We start from the raw sequence: 22133 nt of genomic DNA, 5'->3' as shown, positions 1-22133 counted from the left end.
AGTAGGTGACACCTATGGAATTGCAAAACCAGGACATAATCAGTAAAAAATGATAATGGAATGATACATGTAGTATGATGTCCATGTACCAAGAATGTCTTTGTGAATATCTAAACAGGCAGTTATCTGAAGGAATGTTCACCAAATAAACTAAGTTTCTCTCTGAATGATTGAACTATTACCATGTATTAAGTACCTCATGTAATCCTCACAATAATTTAGATTCTTGAGATTTTACCCGCACAGCCTTTAAGTGGCAGGACTATTGCTGAAAACCTAAGTTTAGCCCCCTCTGCCCACTACTTAAAAGGACTGCATATGTTTTTACATTTTATTTACTATCAAGTATACTAATTTTTTAAGGCATTAAAAACTCCCACATGTGGTCGTATCTAATATTTGCAGTAATTCTGTTGGCTTGATGGCAAGAATCACAAATACACAAATACTTTTTTAAGTAGGCTCTGTACCTAGTGTGGAACCCAATGCAGAGCCCAAAGCAGAGCTTGAACTCATGACCCTGAGATCAAGACCTGAGCTGAAATCAAGAGTCGGCACACTCAACTGACTGACCCACCCAGGCGCCCCACAAATACTTCTTTTAATTAAAAAGAAACCTAGGTATGCTTTGAAACATCAAATGCCCACCACCTATTGATTACTTTTTGGTCCAGAACCACTAATACCATTTGCATCAATGCAACATTTGCATAGCTATCTAGGGATTGCAAAGGACCATGCTGGGAGTTACCTTGTTTTACTTGTTCATCACTCTTGGGAGATGTTTGCCTTATTAGTCAGTTTAATCCCTGGTTTATGATGGTTAGCCACTTCTAAGACATGAACACAAACACAGGGGATTTAAAAATCTAACACCAGGTAAGAATTAAAATACTTAGACGGTTTCCCATTATTTGTGAGCCCGTGAGGAAGGGGGACTGAGTCAGCTTGCATACCCAGCACAGAGCACACAGTGCAGGGTAGATGAATATAGGAAGTGCCCTAAGGAATAAGATAAGTCACTTAGGGTCTGTACCCCCAGAGCACAGCACTCACAAGGCTATCAATGCTAGCTGATACTGGTCTCTTGAAAACAAGGGACTTTGCCTAACAGTGTGATTTCAAACTCGTCTGATTATTGCTTAGGGTAAAACTTAAGAAGCTTTTTAGTTTACGGTCTTAAAATCTTACTCGTTCAAGACTTGCCTCTTTAAAAAAAAAAAAAAAAAGAATTTTATTATCTCAGAGCAAGTGAGCAAGCATGAGCTGGGCAGGGGTGCAAAGAGAGAAGCAGGCTCCCGGCTGTGGGGCTCGATCCCAGAACCCTGGGATCATGACCTGAGCCAAAGGCAGACACTTAACTGAGCCACCCAGGCACCCCAAGACTTGCCTCTTTTAAACAGGGATACCCACATACCTCATTAGGTTGTTTTAAAGAATAAATATTCTGAAAACACCCAGATGAGTACATTTTAACGCATCCAGAAGTCACAAGGTTCAGTCACCTGAGTTCATCTCATAAACAGTTCTTCTGGTTCCCTCTGCTCCAGATAGAACTGTGCTTGTTGGGGCGCCTGGGTGGCTCAGTCGTTAAGCGTCTGCCTTCAGTTCAGGTCATGATCCTGGGGTCTTGGGATCGAGCCCCGTATCGGGCTCCCTGCTCAGTGGGAAGCCTGCTTCTCCTTCTCCCACTCCCCCTGCTTGTGTTCCTGCTCTCACTCTGTCAAATAAATAAAATCTTTAAAAAAAAAAAAAGAAAAAAGAACTGTGCTTATTACTACCTGAATTCCTTCTTCCTCATCTTTAAGCCTCACCAGCAAGACTGGGATCAAATACCAGTTCTTCCTGAGGTCCCTCCATACTAAAGATGTTCCTCTTGCAGAGGAACTTATACTAGACTATACTACTATATACACTACCTGGATGACATTTATCACAGGTCCAGCTCAATTTTTTTTTTTTTTTAAAGATTTTATTTATTTATTGAGAGAGAGAATGAGATAGAGAGAGCATGGGGGGGAGGGTCAGAGGGAGAAGCAGACTCCCTGCTGAGCAGGGAGCCCAATGCAGGACTCCATCTGGGGATCATGACCTGAGCCGAAGGCAGTCGCTTAACCAACTGAGCCACCCAGGCGTCCAGGTCCAGCTCAGTATTAACATCAAACGTATCAAGAACACTTAGAAACGGGGTACGTGGGTGGCTCAGTTGTCTGACTTTGGCTCAGGTCATGATCTCAGGATCCTGGAATGGAGCCCTTAGTCAGGCTTTGCACTCAGTCTGCTTGACCCTCTCCCTCTGCCTGGGCTCTCTCAGTAACTAAATTAAAATCTTAAAAAGAAATACTTAGAAACATTTTTGTCATGACATCAAAACAATTAAGTCACGACTTCCTTCTCTTCCAGTCCTGCCGCCCCCCTCCCCATTTAACAACCACCCATGAAGTTATAAACTGCTCAACTAGTTGAGCAGTGAAGGGATGGAAAAAGAAGGGTGCTATCTCATTGTTCCCTGTGGAATCACATGCTTCTCATTGTGCTAACACACTTCCACATCAAAAAAGATCAACATATATGAATCAATGATATGTTATTTTTAGGGAAAGAAATACAAAATATGCTTCTAGTTAGACAATAATTTTATTGCTTGAGTACATGGTCAAATTTATGCGACCAGGGCAGAGGCTGTGGATGACTCGCTGAAAAGGAAGAAAGGGAGAAGAAAAGCTCATTAAAATAGGTCCTCCATATTCATTCACAGACTCACACCTAATGGAGCTACTTCCAAACAGTTAAAATAAACCACAAATATATAAAATGCACGAAAATGCAAAGTTCCTGTATTAGTTCATTGTGCTCAAGCATAGGAATGAAGATGCCACTCATCTAAGGGAGAACTGGCTAACATAAGGAAAAGCCCTTCTGGTGGAAAACTGAATGTTTGGAAATTATTATAGTGAGCAATCTACGCAAAACTGAGGACAACATAAACACAGGGAGCAGAGGTATGAACTGAAACTCTACCCACCATCTAGACGTGAGTCAAAGGGCTTATTCGTGTTTTAAAAATCAGGGATCTGCAAACCATGGCCCTTTGCTTGTCTTTGGAAATAAAGTTTCGGTGGACCACAGCCATGCCCGTTTGTTTATGTACAGTCTACGGCTGTATTCCTCCTAATAATGGTAGAGTTGAAAGGGCAGCTGACCACATAGCCACGACCTAAAACATTTACTAACAGGCCTTTTACTGCAGTTACTACTCTATTTACTATATGGCTAACGTCTGTTCTTATTAACAAAAAAGGTTAATACTTACTATTTCCAATTGGGGGGGAGGACTCGCTTAGTCTTATAATATCGAGCCAACCGGTGAATACGGCTCTCGATCAGAATCAGTCGGAATTTAGCATCCTTGTCCTAAAAATAAAAATAGACAGAATTCAAGAAAACCACTCAAAACAACATTATCAAATTTTATTTTAACAAAAGAATGTATAGCTACCATGCACTCTAATGAAGTTACCCAATGCCCTGTAATAGAATCACAGACTAGGGTTCATGTGGCTAGAATTAAGTCCTTAAGGGAATTTAAGGCTTCCAGAAATCTTAACATGAATGATTTGCAAAACTCTGCAAATAAAAAAAAATAAAATACAGCAACAAAACTCTGCAAATAAACACCTCAACGTTTCCAACCAAATGAATATATTGCATCTAGTGGAGCAAAAGCCACTCCCCGCCCCAATTTCTTCTGGTAGAATTTATTTCAAAGCAACTGGAGTGTGACAAGTTGTGCTTTAAGCCTCTTTAGGTAATCTTCACATCAGATGCATTATACTTTACTGAAATAAGTTCATATAAGCAATTCTATTCTCTTACCTTTCTGTTCCTCTCAAGATGCTTTCGAACAGCAACAGCTTTCTTAATCAAATGGTAAAGATCCTCAGGAAGATCAGGAGCAAGTCCTTTGGACTTAAGAATTCTCAAGATTTTATTGCCTGTCACAAAACGTACTTGTGCAACACCATGGGAGTCTCTCAAGATCACACCTGAAAAAAGAGTAATATAAATTCCCCCACCAAACACACAGCTGAAGCATGTGATGTTAAAGCTCTGAGATCAAGTCATTTTCCAAGTTTTCCTCTGTAAAATGGGGTTACTTACGTATCACAGAAACCAACATGAGAATGCACGCAAAGCTCAGTCATCCAAGGTTGGTTTACCCAACACTAAGAAAAACCCTTCTGGAAGAAACTGTGAATGCTGGAAGACCATCACCACAGCAAACTTGCTGGATTACAGGCCACCAAAGAAATCAATGAGATTCCTGCTATGTATATTTACTCAATAACTAAAAATCCACCAGCATTTATTAAGAAATTGTATTAGACATTCTTGTAAAAACTTCATTATTTTTTAAATCTCAGAATAGCACCATCTGAATACTTGACAGTCTATTACCTATTTCTTTTTTTTAAATAAAGATTTTATTTATTTATTTGAGAGAGAGAGAGAGAAACAGCATGAGAGGGGAGAGGGTCAGAGGGAGAAGCAGACCCCCCGCTGAGCAGGGAGCCGGATGCGGGACTCGATCCCGGGACTCCAGGATCATGACCTGAGCGGAAGGCAGTCGCTTAACCGACTGAGCCACCCAGGCGCCCTAAAGATTTTTTATTTATTTATTTGAGAGAGAGAATGAGAGGGAGGAGGGTCAGAGGGAGAAGCAGACTCCCCGCCGAGCAGGGAGCCCGATGTGGGACTCGATCCCGGGACTCCAGGATCATGACCTGAGCGGAAGGCAGTCGCTTAACCAACTGAGCCACCCAGGCGCCCACTATTACCTATTTCTTATGGCCTGTAATATCCCTGCTAGGCTATATAAGCTCCAAGAAGGCACATATTTTGCCCTTTTCCGGACTACTGTATTCTCAGGGTCCAGAACCACGCAGCAGGCAAACATTTGCTGAATGAAACCACTTGCACAAAGTTACACATAACTGAGATTCACACCACAACGTAAGAGTACAAGTACTCTGAGCTGTCAATGCCAACTCCTCCACTTAATAGGTGAGTGATCTGGGGCTAGTTGTATAGCTGCCCCATGCCTCAGTTTCCTCAACTGTAAGATGGCAGAAACTTCGCATTTCAAAGTACAGCGGTCAGAACGAAATGAGGTCAGTGTATGTAAAATGTTTAGAACCATTCAGGTAGGAGAGCGCCAAAGCTCACAGTAAATACTCGTTATTATTTTGGAGAGCATTTTACTAATTTTCTCCTCTTCCACATAAGAACTTGCACTAGGCCCCGGTCATCAGTAATAAAGCCAGGGAAACGAGCAAAAGGTTTTCAAAGCACATAAGCGGCACATTCACCCCCAGCGACTTTTCCAGCGAGCTGCACGAGGGCAGGCGGAAGGAACTACGTTACACAGAAACACCCACCGATTTGTGAGGGAGTCAGGCCCTTCTTGGCCAGTTTGTAGATCTGCTCCTTCACGTCGTCAGACGTCAATTTCAGCCACTGTTTATGGAAAAGAAACTGGCCTTAGGACGAGAAACCAGGGATGGTACCGAAGTTCAGCCGTCCTCGCCATCCTCAGCGGCGCTCCTCAGGCACACACGGCCCCACCCGGCACCGCGCCTCCCGAGGGATGGTCGGCGGCACCCCCCCCCGACTTCTCCCGCGTCCCCGCACGCTACTTACGGTGGGGACGCTGCGGCGGTAAGGCAGAGCCGACTGGGACAGGCCCTTCCTGGGGAGAGAAAGAGTCTCCGGATGAGGTGGTCAGTGCCACAACAGCCTAGAAAATCATCCTCTCGACTCGCTGCCCACACGCTCTCCATTCCTCCCGACCCCGCAGCCCAGCCCTGCAACCCGCTCAGAAACCCGAACTCACCCGGGAGCGTGCATGCGACCCATGATGGCGGCAGTCAGGCAGCGAAAAAGAGAGCGAGGGTAGGAACGCCACAGGAAATCGCCCAGCACACAGGAAGTGACCTCACACACGTCCGCGCTCCTCGCGTGAAGGAGGCGGAGCTACGCTGCGTGGCCCCCGGCGCCGGCTGGCTGCATATCCCGAAGTGCACTTCAGGTTTGTACTGCAAGATTCCTCAATCGACAGGACTACACATCCCAGCATGCGTCAGTTTTTGAGGAGGCGCGAGGCCGGAGCGGGAACTTAAGACGGCGGCCCGCGGACTTTCTGGAGGAGCTGCCTGCGCTAAAATCGTGCCGGTTCGAGTCCCGGCCTGGGAGAGAGCGTGGAGCAGCTACGGCAGCAGGGGTTGGTGGATTTGGTCCCTGCCCTAGAAAGGCCGTTAATGTGCGACACCGCCGCTCAGCGAATTTGGGTGCCTGAAGTTCAACCACACACAATTGTTCATCCATTCACCAGCGCCAGGTCTTGTTTTGGGACTAGCTACCTCAAAGTCTGTCCCTGCCCGTAATAAATGCACTGGTAAAATACCATGCTGATAAGTGCTATACTGGAAGTCACGGTAGTTACCGCCCAGCCACCGCTACGATTTCTTTTTTTTTTTTTTTTAAGATTTTATTTATTTGAGAGAGAGAAAGAGAGAGCACGCGTGCGGGAGCCGGGGGAAGGGACGAGCAGACACACCGCGGAGCAGGGAGCCCGGTCAGCGGCTCCATCCCAGGATCCTGGGATCATGACCTGAGCAGACGCTTAACCGACTGAGCCACCCAGGCACCCCCCATTTCTTATTTCTAATCCTAATTTAATCTCTTGGGGAGAGATTACTGACCACAGAGAAGAACCCAGGGATTTGAACTAGGCCGGGGCGGACCTCCTACCCACTACCTACCCCTCCACCTGGTAAACTTCCACCTTTCCCCTACAACGGGCTGTGGGCTGTGCGGCGCTTGGCTGGGCACGGAGGCGTGTTGGGCGGATCCTCCTAGAGCTCCGTTCCCCAGTGAGAGAGACTGGCTAAGAGGGAAGAGTTTGGAAAACAAGATTGCAAAGGCAGGAGCTGGGTGTAGAGATTAAAGAAGTGTGGAGGATGAGAAAGAAAAACAAGTGTTGAACTTCCTGGCAAAAGAGAACTGCCCCTGAAACTTTAAGGATTGACTCAGTGCTGGTACGGAGAATGAGTTGAAAGAGTGGGCAAATGAAGGGGCTTGTTCAAAAAGCAGCGTGTCTCTGGGAAGGAGGGAAGTCAAATCAGGAAACGTCTGTCAATGTTTAAAGTAACTGGTCAGACTTAGAAAGTACTAAAACATCCACCTCCGCTCTTTCAACCTATCACTGATGAGTAATTTTCTTCTAAAGCATTAGGAATTCCATTCAAATTAGGTAATCTATTTTCTCCTAGCAAAGATGCATTCTTACCATTAGCCAAATTTACATCTTTAGTGCAAATATGGAACAGATATCTCAAAATGAACAAGGCTCCAATTCTTTTTTTTTCTTTTTTTTTTTTCAAAGATTTTTATTTATTTATTTATTTGACAGAGAGAGACACAGCGAGAGAGGGAACACAAGCAGGGGGAGTGGGAGAGGGAGAAGCAGGCTCCCCGCAGAGCAGGGAGCCTGATGCGGGGCTCTATCCCAGGACCCTGGGATCATGACCCGAAGGCTCCAATTCTTAAGCCCCATCCCTAGCCACCTGCTCCAAACCCCTTGATTTCAGTCAAACACTAACCATTAGCTTAAACCACAAAACTTGGAATCTCGTCTTTTTTTTTTTGTCTTGTTCCCATTAAGAGTCATCTCAGCGGGGCGCCTGGGTGGCTCAGTCATTAAGCGTCTGCCTTCGGCTCAGGTCGTGATCCCAGGGTCCTGGGATCAAGTCCCACATCGGGCTCCCTGCTCGGCAGGAAGCCTGCTTCTCGCTCTCCCACTCCCCCTGCTTGTGTTCCTGCTCTCGCTATCTCTCTCTCTCTGTCAAATAAATAAATAAAATCTTAAAAAAAAAAAAAGTCATCTCAGCTTTACCACAAAAATATATCATGAATACATTTGCACTTCTCCATTCCTGCTGCTACTTCAATCCAAGCCACTATCATCCTTCATTTGGGCAACTCAGTGGTATCCCAGCTATTTTTGCTTTCACTCATGTCTCCACCTCAAACAAATGCAACCCATTTTCCACCTAGCAGTGATTTAAAATATATATATATATTTTTTTTTTTTTTTTAAGAATTTATGTATTTGAGGGGCGCCTGTGTGGCTCAGTCGTTAAGCGTCTGCCTTTGGCTCAGGTCATGATCCCGGGGTCCTGGGATCGAGCCCCACATCGGGCTCCCTGCTCAGTGGGAAGCCTGCTTCTCCCTCTCCCACTCCTCCTGCTTGTGTTCCCTCTCTCACTGTCTGTCTCTCTCTCTCTTAAAAAATAAATAAAATCTTAAAAAAAAAAAAAAAGAATTTGTGTATTTGAGAGAGAGAGAGCTAGCCCGATCAGGGGTGAGGGGGGTGTTGCAGAGGGAGAAGCAGGCTTCCTACTGAGCGGGGAGCCCGGGGCCGCACTCCATCCCAGGACCGCAAGCTCATGACCTGAGCCAAAGGCAGAGGACGCTTAACCAACTGAGCCACCCAGGCACCCTTAGCAGAGTGATCTTTATAAATTGAGGTCGGCCTGCGTGGCTCAGTCGGTTAAGCTTCTGCCTTCACTCAGGTCTCGATCCTAGAGTCCTGGGATCAAGTCCCACATGGGGGGGGGGGGTCCTTGCTCAGCAGGGAGCCTGCTTCTCCCTCTGCCACTCCCCCTGCTTGGGCTTGGGCACTCTCTGTGTCAAATAAATTAATAAAATAATAAAAACATAAATCAGATAATCTATTACTCCTCTGAGTAAATCACTCCTATGTTCTCAGTGCATTTAGAATAAAATCCAAACCCTTGATCTTGCCACACCCATTGGTTCTAAACACTCCAGCCACATTTACCTTTCTGACCCTCTGAGGCAACAGGAGTGTTCCTTTACTGTTGCGGTTGCCACTACCTGAACTGCTCTTTCCCAAGGTTTTCTCAGGTCTGCTTTTCAGATCCTGACCTCTAGGTCATCTCAAAAGAAGCCTTTCCTGAGGAAGACCATCTAAAGTAGTCCTCCCTTCCAACATAACATCCTATTATCTTCATAGTGCACAAATCTCTGACATTTTCCTTCTAGTTGTTTGGTTGTCAGCCTCCAAAAAAAGAAAAAAACCCGCTGACAATAGACTGACTGTTCATTGCTTTTTCATTGCCTCCAGCATCCAGAACAGTGCCTGGCAGGCAGGAAGTTAGGCACTCAGTAATTATTTGAATGAACCTGAATAATTTTTTTCCCCATTTGAAGATATCTAGACTACTAACTTTATTTCAGGAGGCAGAAAATAGTGAGAATTAAGATTTGGCATACTAGGGGCGCCTGGGTGGCTCAGTTGGTTAAGCGACTGCCTTCGACTCAGGTCATGATCCTGGAGTCCCGGGATAGAGTCCCGCATCGGGCTCCCTGCTCAGCAGGGAGTCTGCTTCTCCTTCTGACCCTCCCCCCTCTCATGCTCTCTATCTCATTCTCTCTCTCAAATAAATAAATAAAATCTTTAAAAAAAAAAAAAAGATTTGGCAAACTAGACCAGATCACAATACATCTGTATGTGATTTGGATCAGGTCAGTTACTTAGTCACATGGGAGTTTAAGCCCTCAAGCATTGCTGGAATGATTTGCCTTGAGCCCCCTGACTTGCCATCACAGTTATGTCTTATAGTGGAATTGACTGAGGGATTGATAAAACCAACAGTAATGCTAGATAGATAGTTTTTTGAGAATGTCATTCTGGTTAGAAACAAGAATCATTAGAATCAGTTGCTAAAAAGACCATATAACTCTTCTAATAAGGAATGTTGACTCAAATATTCATGAAATAGGAATTATAACTGTTATTTCAGAGGGAGAAGCAGGCTGCAGGCAGAGGGAGCAGGCTCCCTGGGGACTCGATCCCAGGACCTTAAGATCATGACCTGAGCCAAAAGCAGCTGATTAACCGGCTGAGCCACCCAGATGTCCCATTCCACCAGTTTTTAATTCACCTTATCTGGCTGTTTGTAGATTCAGTAATATCAAAGGTAAAATGTAATGTGTGTGCTGAATGTTAATCAAATGGTGTTTACCTTCTATTATAGCATGTCCTATTGCCTTTTTTTTTTTTTTTTAAAGATTTTATTTATTTGACAGAGAGACAGCGAGAGAGGGGACACAAGCAGGGGGAGTGGGAGAGGGAGAAGCAGGCTTCCCGCGGAGCAGGGAGCCTGATGTGGGGCTCGATCCCAGGACACTGGGATCACGACCTGAGCCGAAGGCAGATGCTTAACGACAGAGCCACCCAGGCGCCCCTCCTATTGCCTTTATATGTGGCATACTTTGAAATCTTTTGTAAATCAAAACCTGATTTTTTTTTAAAAAGATTTTACTTATTTGACAGAGAGCGACAGCAGGAATACAAGCAGGGGGAGTGGGAGAGGGAGAAGCAGCCTTCCCGCTGAGCAGGGAGCCCCATGTGGGGCTCGATCGCAGAACCCTGAGATCACGACCTGAGCCGAAGGCAGACACTTAACGACTGAGCCACCCAGGCGCCCCAAAACCTGATTTTTTTAAAGACAAGAATTCTATCTAAAAAGATTAACACAATTATTAAAAAAGGGGTTCAGTGATCAAATGGCTTTTAAGGATTGAACTTTTAAGATTTTATTTGAGAGAGACAGTGTGCGAAAGTGGGGGGAGTGGCAGAGGGAAAGGGAGAAACAGAATCCCTGCTGAGCAAGGAGCCCAAGGTGGGCTTGATCCCAGGACCCTGGGATCATGACCTGAGCTTATGTCAGACACAACCAACTGAGCCATCTAGGCACCCCTAGGGATTGAACTTTTATTTAAAAAAGATTTTATTATTTGAGAGAGAGAGAGAGCACGAGTGCTCGAGCAAGGGGGGGAAGGGCAGAGGGAGAGAGAGAATCTTAGGCAGATGCCTTGCTGAGCGCCGGGGCCCGACAGGGCTCAATCCCACGACCCTGAATTGAAATCAAGAGCCAGATGTTCAACCAAGTGAGCCATCCAGGCCCCCCAGTATTGAACTTTTAGATTTTTTTTTGAGGTAAAATTCACATACTATAGAATATATTTTAACCATTTTAAAGTGTACAATACAGTGCCTTTTAGTATTTTCACAGTATAATTAATCACCACTAATTCCAGAAATTTTCATCACCCTGAAAGAAGTCTTGTACTCTTTAAGCAATTAACTCTCCAGGCAACCACTAATCTGCTTTGTCTCTATGGATTTGCCTGTTCTGGACATTTCATATAAACAGAATCATACAGTATGTGACCTTTTGTATGTGGTTTCATTATCATGTTTTCAAGGTTCATCCATGTTGTAGCATCTATCAGTTTTCCATTACTTTTTATTATTATTTTTTAAGTAGGCTCCATGTCCAATGTGGGGCTTGAACTCAGGACTCTGAGATCAAGAGTCTACATGCTCCAGTGACTGAGCCAACCAGGGGTCTCAGGCTTCATTACTTTTTATGGCCAAATAGTATTCTACTGCATGGATATACATTTTACTCACCCATTCATCAGTTGATGGACATTTGGCCTATTTCTACTATTTGGCCATCATGAATAATGCTATGAACAGTTGTGTACAAGTATTTGAGTACATGTTTTCAATTCTCTTGGAAATTATATATAATTATATTATGAATTGCCAGGTCATAGGTAACTGTTTAACTTTTCTGACAACTGCCAAATGTTTTGTAGATCAGCTGCGCCACTTTTCATTCCCATCAGAAATGTATGAGGGCTCCAGTTTCTCCACATTTTTTAATTCTAGCTATCCTAGTGGGTATGAATTGGTATCTCATAGTGTTTTTTTTTTAAGAATTTGTCAGAGAGCGAGCGAGCGAGCAAGCATGGGGGTGGGGCCAGAGGGGGAAGCAGGTTCCGAGCTGAGCAAAGAGCCTGATGTGGGACCCGGTCCCAGGACCCTGGGATCATGACCTGAGCCAAAGGCAGATGCTTAACCGACTGAGCCACTCATGTGTCCCTCATAGTTTTTTTTTTTTTAAAGATTTTTTTTTTTTTAAGATTTTATTTATTTATTTGAGACAGAGAGAATGAGAGAGACAGAGAGCACATGAGAGGGGGGAGGGTCAGAGGGAGAAGCAGGCTCCCTGCCGAGCAGGGAGCCCGATGCGGGACTCGATCCCAGGACTCCAGGATCATGACCTGAGCGGAAGGCAGTCGCTTAACCAACTGAGCCACCCAGGCGCCCTCCCTCATAGTAGTTTTGATTTGTATTTCCCTAATGACTAATAAAGTTGAGCATCTTTTCATATCATTGTTGGCCATTTTGGAGAAATGTCTATTTAAAGTTCTTTGCCCATTTTTTAAATTAGGTTAGCTTTCTGTTGAGTTTTAGAGTTCTTTAAATACTCTGGATACCAGAGCCTTATCAGATATATGATTTGCAAGTATTCTCTCTCATTTGGTGAACTTTTTACCTTAATAGTAAAAAGTAGTAAAAACAGTAAAAAAACAAAAAACCCCAAAAGAACAACAAAAAAAACCTTTGATGCACAAAAGTTTTTAATTTTGATGAGCCAATTTATCTATTTTTTCTTTTGTTGGTTGGGCTTCTTGTGTCATCCTTATGAAACTCTCGTTTAATCCAAGGTTACAAAGATGTCCTATGTTTTCTTCTATGAGTTTAATAATTTTAACTATGTTTAGGTCTTTGATGTGTTTTGAATCTTTGTATATGCTGTTTATAGTCCTACACTTCATTCTTTTGCATGTGGTTAGCTAATTGTCCCAGCACCATTTGTTGAAAAACCTCTTTCCCCACCGATGAGTGACAGTCTTGTGTCTTTCCTGGTTCATGATGCAAACAAAAATAACCAAATAGTTGTTTTAGAAAATAAAAATACAACAACCAAAATTAAAAACTCAATGGATGAGTTAAACAGTTGAAGAAAGAAGTCATTAATTGGAAAGGAAGTCATAATAAATTATTCAGAACTGAAGAAAAATTTAAGAATAGCAAATCCTAAAAAAATAAAGATTTTTATACCTAGGCCCATCCTAGCTAATATGGATAAAACAAGATTAGCCCTAAGGTAATAACTATTGAAGGTATGTGATGGATTCATTCATGGAATGCATTACACTGTTGTCTAATTTTGTATATGTCTAAAATTTGCATGATAAAGTATTTCAAAAAAGGGTGAAATAAAAGGTTTTTTGTTTTTCTGACAGAAACCCAGTTTTTGATGGAGGTGATAAACCCCCCCAAGAAACAGCTCTAATTGTTTAAGTTATTACTCTTTCACAGTCTTTGGGCCCTTTTGCATGTTCTTTCTAGGGCCAGAGAACCATAGCCTCACACTGGTATCATTCTGGAATGACGGAGGTAAAATATTAGAAGAATCTGCATTTCAGGACGCCTGGGGGCTCAGCTGGTTAAGCATCTGCTTTTGGCTCAGCTCATGATCCCAGGGTCCTGGGATAGAGTCCTGCACAGGGCTCCCTGCTCGGCGGGGAGCCTGCTTTTCCCTCTGCCTGCCACTCCCCCTGCTTGTGCTCTGTCTCTCCCACTCTGACAAATACATAAATAAAACCTTTATTTATTTATTTATTTTTAAAGATTTTATTTATTTATTTGAAACAGAGAGAATGAGAGACAGCATGAGAGGGAGGAGGGTCAGAGGGAGAAGCAGACTCCCTGCCGAGCAGGGAGCCCAATGCGGGACTCGATCCCGGGACCCCAGGATCATGACCTGAGCCGAAGGCAGTCGCCTAACCAACTGAGCCACCCAGGCGCCCAATAAAACCTTAAAAAAAAAAAAAATCTACATTTCTCTGTTCTGTAGATAGGTATAGAACATGTTCTTACTATACTATTATAATATTTAAGTAAACCACCAAAGGCCAGGGACCATACTTACAGAAGTCTGTAACTGTTGCATTATTTCATCATTCCAATTATATGAAATGGTGATGGGGCAAAATGGCAACCCAGAACCATGGTTTGGTTTCAAAGAACCATAGGTAGAAGTCAGATTTGTCATTTTTAGGGGCAACTGACAGGCCGGCTTTGAAATTCAGGATTTTTGAATCTAATAAACTCCTGGGTGAGATACAAAGAACACAACAGTGAGCTCATATTAAAGTTTATTTTTTTAATTTTTTAAATTTAAGTAAACTCTGTGCCCGATGAGGGGCTTGAATTTACAACCCCAAGATCAAGAGCTGCATGCTCTACCAACTGAGCCAGCCAGGCTCCCCAAGCTCCTATCAAAGTTTAGAACCAAAAATGTTAATATGTTAATGAGGAAAGAAATGATAGCAGAGTTCCTTTATTCCAGAAATAGTTTAATACAATCATAGTACAGTTATGAGTCACATTCAATCCACTGAATATATTCAAGGTATTAATAAAAATATTATACATCTTTACTCACTATCTTAATATAATTAAAGTATTTGGTTCTTATAGATGAGACTATTTGCCATATTCATTCATATTTGCACTGCTAATCAAACAGCATGTAAATAAATCCATGGATTATGGTAGTGGGGCTTTTAGTCCTTTCTGATCTGAAGTCTCTTAAAGTATCAAAATTGAATATATTTTTTTAAAATGCCACAATACTTGAATCCTAGAAAGAACAGTCAACCAATTTAAGGCAAGATATTGAAACTTTTAAACAACTTTAATTTGAAAAGATAAAAGAATACTTTATCAAAGATCATACATGCCTTAACAGTTAGCTACCTATAGTTTTTTATAAAGGCAGTAATAAAAATGTCAGTGCAAGTTCTACATTGGGTTCCTCAGTAGAGAAAATAATAGGTTCTTGGAGTAGACAATTATTTTCAAATCCCAAAACACTGCAAGAAGAAAGAATTCTGGTGCAGGACTTATATGTAGCATAATTATTTTTATTCGGTAAAGATAGGTATAAAACATTGTGATTATACATAAAAATTAGTGTCTTGGCCAGTTTGTTTAAACCTTTGCTTCAGATGTACTTTATTGCAAGCTTTTAAAAAAATGTTTAAAAAAAACTGACTTAAAATCTACTTAAAGTAGTAGTGCAAAGAGGCGCCTCTGTCCTTTTTTTTTTTTTTTTTTTGGTAAGGGCTGAAGATTAGCGTTTTACAAAGAAATAACTTATATTAAAATATATGTAAAATATGTGTATATTTTTAATGACCAAAGAAGGCACAAAATGAGTTAAATTAAGAAAAACATTACCACTTGTCCTGAACTCTGGTTAACTGTACAGTATTAATCATAATATACATTCTTAGATAAGAAATCCAGATTTCTTGTAATTGAAAAGTGACATCCCATTTTCTAGTTCTGTTATTTGTGCTAAAAGACACTGCTGTAACAGACTGCAAATAGGCAGTACATACTGCGTCCCATTAACAACGACCTTTTACCAAGACAGGTTTGGGGTTTTTTTGTTTTTGTTTTTGTTTTTGTTTTACAGTGGCTAAGTGACAATTCATGGAATGGAATTAGGTCTCAAAAGCTTAAGTGAAAATATCTAACACTTCTTTATATCTGCAAAAGTACTTACACACTTTAAGGAAATGCTAACTGGATGTGGAAAAAGTAAATAAACGGTGGTGCTTCGATTTGCATTTTAATTAAATTATTAAATATACATTTGAACATTAAAAAAAAAAAGACATTCATATATCATACTAACGGGCTTTCCTACAAATGGACCATTAGTGTTAGGCACCAAAAATTTCAAGTGGTTTTTTTTTTTCTAAACCTATCTCACTGATACATCCTCAACTGTTCTATTTCTGCTCTACAGGTTTCCCATTTACATTGAACATCTGCACAGTTCATAAAAATTATGTTACGGGCGACTGAATTGGAGATTGTCCTTTATTGGTATTCTTCATCGCATATTTTGTCAGTTCTCTCACAGCAACTAGATTACTACAATCTCTATTACCATTTAAAAAGTGTCTGAAATTCCATTCTAGCCATGAGAATTAATATATCAACATATTTATTCAACTAAACACAAAATTATGTGTGCAGTTGAATGAATAATAAAAATGAATTTTATCCTTAATGGTTACTGCAGAATAATTTCAATCATGTCCCTTATGATTCTGAATCCCGCTGTATTAAGGAAAGTAATTCATGTGAATGTATAATGTTTACAAATATAAGTAAGACACCTTACAAGACCAACTTTGCTATAAAAGTCTACATTAATATTCAGTCTGGACCCTAGAATTCTTGTCCTGGGCCTCCTGTGAAGAGTCTGCCCTACTCATGGAGTTCTACCAAACAGGAATGGGTACATGAGTGAACAATTTTCACTTGCTTAATGAGTAAGTGGAGTATAGATACATGGAGGTGGATTACTGAAGTTTAATTCACACTCCTGGGAGTAAATGTAGGATTATAATGGAATGATGGCATTTAGTATACAGTTACATCGATGAATCTCATTCAATTACGGGGCAACAAAAACATAAATCAAATGTCTAAGTCACATGAGAAGTAGAAAAAAAATCATATTTCTGTGGGAAAAACATTAGTAAATGTACATAATTCTTTAGTAAGTTGAAAGTGAGTGAAAACTCCTTACTAATTATTTATCAAGTCAGGAAAAAATCAGAATGAAGTGCCAGGGAAGCATATGAAGTTAAGGCACCAGTATTTACAACTTCAGTGATTGGCACTTATTCTGAAAAGGTTTTAAAGACATGGGTGATAAAAAGCAGTATTATTTTCCCCTACTTCTATAAACTACGTAGTAGTTCTGAACATAACTATTATTTGTGCTTTGCTCTCGGCCCTGTGAATAGCAGCTGTTATTTTCTGGTAACATCCTGCACCTTTCCTTTCCTTTGGTGTTTGTGAACACACACTGTGGTAAAGGCTATAAAAGGTGCAAAACAGGAAAACATGCTGTGTCTGTGTAAGAAACAATGCAAAATAGATGGCTGAATTGACATTGTACTATCAGACCAAACTAAAGCTATTATTCTGAATTACTCAAGAAAGGATTAAATCCTTCACCAACTCAAAGTCTTTTTCAGGACTTATTATATATTAAGTTTAGGGTTTATAGCATTCTATATGACTTTAAAACAGCAATGGCTTCAACAAGTTCATAAAAGTTAATTATGTGACTGTTGGTCCAACAGATGTATTGAAATGCAGTAAGTACATTTACTTTATAATTTCTGTCCAAGTATAAAAATATTATACAAAGTTCCCAAGTGTGTATGTGTGTATACATGTTTATAACTGTCCTTGCTTTCAAAGCTCAGAAATTCACCAGCTTACAAATAGGTTGCTGCAGTCAGCTGATACCACTTAACTGTCTCTTTGTTCAAGTTGAAATCTTTTAAAGGCAGGGTCACTCCACCCAGGAAAAAATTCTCCCGCAGAGACTCGGCACTGAGGACACTGAGTTGAAGTTCTCTCTGTCTTAGAGTTTCCTTGCTATATCCACTGTACACAAGCTACAGCAAAGGTAAAAAGAAAACAGTAAGTTACAAATTTTTTGTTTGTTTGGTTTCTTGGATTATTTTAAGTAAAAACAGAAGTGAGATCAGTAGTTAAAGAGATAATGACATTAATTATGCCACATCTGGTAGAATCTGCCTCATACTTTAGATGCACATTTTGTATTTCAGGAGCCTTGGATTTTATTATCATCCTTCTGACTGTCTGACATAGAAATGCACAGAGTAGAAAATTATTATTGGCTAAAAACTGAAAACAAGGATTTCCTGAGATGGAAGTATGGGGAAGGGAAAAGCAATTACAAGGCGGCATGTCTTGAGATGATCTGATGACCTGGAAAAGAGAATGGAAAGAAGCAAGTGGGGATAAACATAACTATTTTACAAAATATGAGGGATTAGAATTTCTTTTTGTCTTTTTTTCTGTTAAGATTTTTATATACCATGAAATAATTTCTGATTATCTGTACTTTAAAGCAAACTCACCAACTACCGATACGGTTTACAGCCAATCTGGAATGCTAAAAAGCTCTCTGACACACCACATTCAACACTTAGAATTTTTTTCCCAACAAGGCCTCATCATAACTTCTGAGAAACATCTCTTTAATTTAGTCCTTCTCACTGTTTGACTAATAAAAACTAAAAACTGACTACATTTTATTTCTTGGAAGTATAACGCTACTAACTAGGAAAAAAGCCAATACTACTTTTTGAGAATAACACCAAGTTGTCTTCACCAAACATTGTATATGCTTTTCAGAAGCTAAAAGGCTATTTCTGCGATTTTAACAAACTTATAACCCTGATGAAAATCCACATTTATTTTCTTCCAAATCTCTATCCAGACATTTTTGTGTGGATGTAATGTTCATGTACACAAATAATACGGTGTTTATCCTAAAAAAGTAGTTGACTAAGGGTTAGCAGGTTTTAATAGATGAGTAAGTTTATAAATTGACCACGAGTAGTTCAGGAAAGTCACAGTTCTGCTCCATTCTGTTCAGCTAATGCTTTGCTTACTGCTTTTAGTTTAGAGCACCCTATCTGAAGTGGATTGCTGACAGATTAATGAATTAGAAGGAGGATTATTTTGAAACTACATCCTATCAAACAAAGGTAAAGGTAGTGAAGATGTTTCAAAAGGATAACAGGAAGGGCTTTTGAGAACTTCAGCTATCTGAAGGGCTGCTACACAGGAGAAAAAGAGTAAATTCTGTGTGGTTCCAAGCAGTACAACTGAGACCCACAGGTGCAAACTACAGGCAGTGAAGATTTAAGCCCAGTATAAAAAAAAAATGTTAAGAGCTGGAACTGCCCAAGACAAAGTGGGTGGACTGGAAGTATTTCAGCACAGACTGGACATCCACTTTTTGAAAATGTTGTAGAGGGGGTTCAAACACTGGAAAGGTGGTTGAAGATAACCCCTAGGATCTTTTTCAAACCTAAGGGTCAATGACGGCAGGTTTAATTCCACAACATTTTGATAAATCATCACTGGATTGCTATTGATTGGCTTTACTAGTACAATAAATAGTTCTGCAACTGGTACCTAAAAATTTTAAATTTAGGGTGCCTGGGTGGCTCAGTTGGTTAAGCGACTGCCTTCAGCTCAGGTCATGATCCCACGGTCCTGGGATCGAGTCCTGCATCGGGCTCCCTGCTCTGCAGGGAGCCTGCTTCTCCCTCTCCCACTCCCCCTGCTTGTGTTCCCTCTCTCGCTGTGTCTCTGTCAAATAAATAAATAAAAATCTTAAAAAAAAAAAAAATTTTTTTAAATTTAAAGTGTTTAAAATTTAAAATCTCAAAAGAACAAATCTAGGACATCTTTAGAAATGATTTTAACTTACCATCTCATTGAATGTTGGATTCCGAGTTTTTCGTGAAATTTTGGTTTTACGTTTGGATGTTTTGTGGGTATCTGGAAGTAGGTACGTTTTGACATATGGATTTGGGTCAGCTCCATCCTCAGTAACCTATAAAGAAAAGTTTTCCCTTAATAGTAATGCTTCCTACCAAGGTATAGGTTTTCTCTACAATCATTATTTATAATCACTCACAAGGTCTTTGATGTGCATCACCATGATGAAAAGAGTACCATTTCGGTAAGAGATAGATAATTTCACTGCTCCTCCAATTTGGCCTGAAGTAGGACTGAATGGACCTGCATCTGAAAGTATAAATACATTCATCTTTATTTTATCTTGCTCCCAGTGGTACAAACTATGACAAAACAATTTTTGCTTTAATTCCAGGATCATCATATATGGGGAAAGGAAAAGGTAAATAACCTAGTAGGCCACTGATTTATGGTCTTTAATAATCACATTCTATTAGGAAAATTATGTTTATCCAGAAACTGATGGGCTTAGAAGAATACTCTCCTCTCATTCCCACTGGAGTATAGTCAGTAACCCCACTGTCACTCTACCACATTCATTGAGAAATGGTAACTTGCAAATCATAGGGAAGCCATGAATTATCAATAAAGAAAAAAAAAAATCTTACCTGCAGACCTAGCTATTCCTTCAGCTTTTTCATCACGAAGTAAAGGGTGGAAAAAAGTACAAACAAGATCACACTAAGATAGAAGAGAAAAAAAATTATTAATTTAAATATCGCGTAGCACAAAAAATAGTATGTTCTTTTTCAATTAGGACAGTCACCTCTGCTACATCTGTTGAAGCACTCATCAAACTCTGTAAATAACTGTTTAACTCAATTTTCCTTTTGGCTGCTACATCTTTTATGTGTGTTCTTCCTAGAACCATCCTATTAGGAAAGCTACAAAAGAAAACACAAGTGGGATTTAAATTATTTCACTTGGAAGTATTTATAGAATTAAGCACAATATTTATTTAGAAATATATATATTTTAAAAATATATACTTAAATACAAAGTGGAATCTTAATCTTCTAGAAAGTAAATTTTTGTAATTTCTTTTCAGAGTACTGGAGAAGAAATAGTTCAAGTACATGTTAGCCTTTTATAAACCTTGGTACAAAAGAGACACTATTGCTATTTATTACTTATTTTCTACTATTTTTTTCTAAAGATTAATCCAGTCACAAATATTTTATGCATATCTTATCCTCTAAAATAATCATTACTCAATCAGCCACAGTTACTGTTGATATCAGTCCCATACCCTGTCAATACTGTGTCCACAAGTGACGTAGGGCCCAAATCAAGAATAATCTTAACTCTGCTTATTTTGCTGCCAATGAAAAATGATACTGCATGTGGAAATAAACTCTGATAATGACACTTTGTTGACTCTACTTCTGAAATCTAGTCTGAGAATATGAGCAACCCAAAACAGGAAATCTATTGGTCATTAGCTATGTTAAAAATGAGGGTTTTGAAAGGGTAACAGATAGAAAACTAAGTACTAAGATTTTAACCAACAGTCTCAATGCCTCAGCTTATTTTTTAGAGGAGCTTGGTATGGCCGTAATTATTTCTGCAGTGACTTAAAATCCGACTTTTCTAAAACCAAGATTCCAAATTATTATCTTCTGTTGCAGACTGTGGTAGAGACAACAAATTATAAGATTCAACTAAGTTCCTTGATCTCACTTGATCTCACTGTAAAGGTAGTTCAAGTAATGATTTACCTAATCCGGTATGATTTAAAAAAAAAAAGCTTCAACTGAAATTAGAAAACTAGAAAATCCCCAATTTTAAGTTTAGGATCTTGATCATTTATTCACTGTTTATCCATTCAATAAAACCTTATAGTTCCTTTTCTATGTATAGTACTTTTATCAAGCCCTTGTGATACAAAGGAAAATAAGTCACACATGGTCCATTGTATCCTACTAAATGTTTACACAAAGCTTTTAACCAACACTTGGTAAGAAATTGTTTCCTATAAAAAAAGGATTAATGCACAAAAATGGGAACATACCCTGGTAACTTCCAAAGTGGGAAAATAATACTGAGCTTATTGTGAAGTTCCTGAAATTCATCAAAAGTCCGGAACACAAATGATGGCTCTAACTGTCCTTCCCTCAAAATTCGGACTACATAAATCTGAAAAGAAACCACACCCCAAACATATTAGATTAAAACAAACAAAAAAAACCTTTCCCGACAGAAAATTTACAGCTTGATCATTCTATGCAGCCCAAGTGCTTTTAACTTAGTAATATATATGTCACCGAGAGGAAACAGCATATATAAAAGTCATTGTATTTATAGACATCTAACTGTATCTAAGAGTGATATTAACCACTGTAAGATATATAAACAAGAACCAGAAAGTGAAAGTCATTTATTTCCAGGATTAAATTACAATAAATGTACTTCCTGAAATTTATAAATTTAGTACATTTCCAATGAACACATTAATAAGTTCATTTAAGAGTAAATGAAAAAGGCAAAATTTATGGTGGCAGGAGGATGAGGGAAAACTTGTCTTACTGGATAAAGTGTTATAAAGTCACAGTACTTTACAGAGTAAAATACTGGTGTAGAAAAAAGTCATATTTATCTACAGAAGACCAGAAATAAATTCACGGATATATATAAATTTAGTACATTTTAAATATGCTAACATTATAGTATCTACAACATAATGTAATATACTGTTATAAATCATTGGGGGAAAGAATGGAATATT

At 40.0% G+C, this 22133-nt stretch overlaps 2 protein-coding genes and 1 long non-coding RNA gene across 3 annotated transcripts in view; all 3 read right to left on the bottom strand.

Annotated features, from left to right (window-relative positions):
• The window catches only part of LOC118004196, a 31392-nt gene extending 30114 nt beyond the window's left edge, over window positions 1-1278 (bottom strand). Inside the window, exon 1 of the long non-coding RNA XR_004677505.1 lies at window positions 752-1278. This is a non-coding gene — a long non-coding RNA (uncharacterized LOC118004196). The remainder of the gene's footprint in view (window positions 1-751) is intronic.
• Window positions 1279-2618: 1340 nt separating this feature from the next.
• On the bottom strand, window positions 2619-5999 carry RPS13 (ribosomal protein S13). Its single transcript, XM_034995185.1, has 6 exons — window positions 5894-5999; window positions 5701-5749; window positions 5439-5517; window positions 3877-4046; window positions 3314-3414; window positions 2619-2696 (listed from the first exon to the last, which is right to left on the bottom strand). The coding sequence occupies exons 1-6, from the start codon at window positions 5914-5916 to the stop codon at window positions 2663-2665; spliced, it is 456 nt and encodes a 151-aa protein (XP_034851076.1). The 5' UTR covers window positions 5917-5999; the 3' UTR covers window positions 2619-2662.
• Window positions 6000-14346: 8347 nt separating this feature from the next.
• The window catches only part of PIK3C2A (phosphatidylinositol-4-phosphate 3-kinase catalytic subunit type 2 alpha), a 98958-nt gene continuing 91171 nt past the window's right edge, over window positions 14347-22133 (bottom strand). The window contains exons 28-33 of the mRNA XM_034995476.1: window positions 21420-21544; window positions 20175-20292; window positions 20017-20089; window positions 19569-19678; window positions 19359-19484; window positions 14347-17505 (exon numbers count right to left, since the gene is read on the bottom strand). Coding sequence (XP_034851367.1) covers window positions 17323-17505; window positions 19359-19484; window positions 19569-19678; window positions 20017-20089; window positions 20175-20292; window positions 21420-21544 — 735 coding nt within the window. The 3' untranslated portion in view covers window positions 14347-17322. The remainder of the gene's footprint in view (window positions 17506-19358; window positions 19485-19568; window positions 19679-20016; window positions 20090-20174; window positions 20293-21419; window positions 21545-22133) is intronic.

This window comes from Mirounga leonina, unplaced genomic scaffold (assembly GCF_011800145.1).
Source record: "Mirounga leonina isolate KUSES-001 unplaced genomic scaffold, KU_Mleo_1.0 Mir_92, whole genome shotgun sequence".
Taxonomy (NCBI): Eukaryota; Metazoa; Chordata; class Mammalia; order Carnivora; family Phocidae; genus Mirounga; species Mirounga leonina.
This window is presented reverse-complemented; position numbering and strand designations above follow the sequence as displayed.

What these genes read in the sequence shown, in the direction of transcription:
- RPS13 (XM_034995185.1), bottom strand. Translation starts at nt 5,916, where the DNA reads ATGGGTCGCATGCACGCTCCCGG. An exon ending in ACCGCCGCAGCGTCCCCACC is followed by an intron (nt 5,518 to 5,700) that starts GTAAGTAGCGTG and finishes TTCCATAAACAG; the next exon opens with TGGCTGAAATTGACGTCTGA. An exon ending in CTCCCCCCCAATTGGAAATA is followed by an intron (nt 2,697 to 3,313) that starts GTAAGTATTAAC and finishes CTTCCTTTTCAG; the next exon opens with CGAGTCATCCACAGCCTCTG.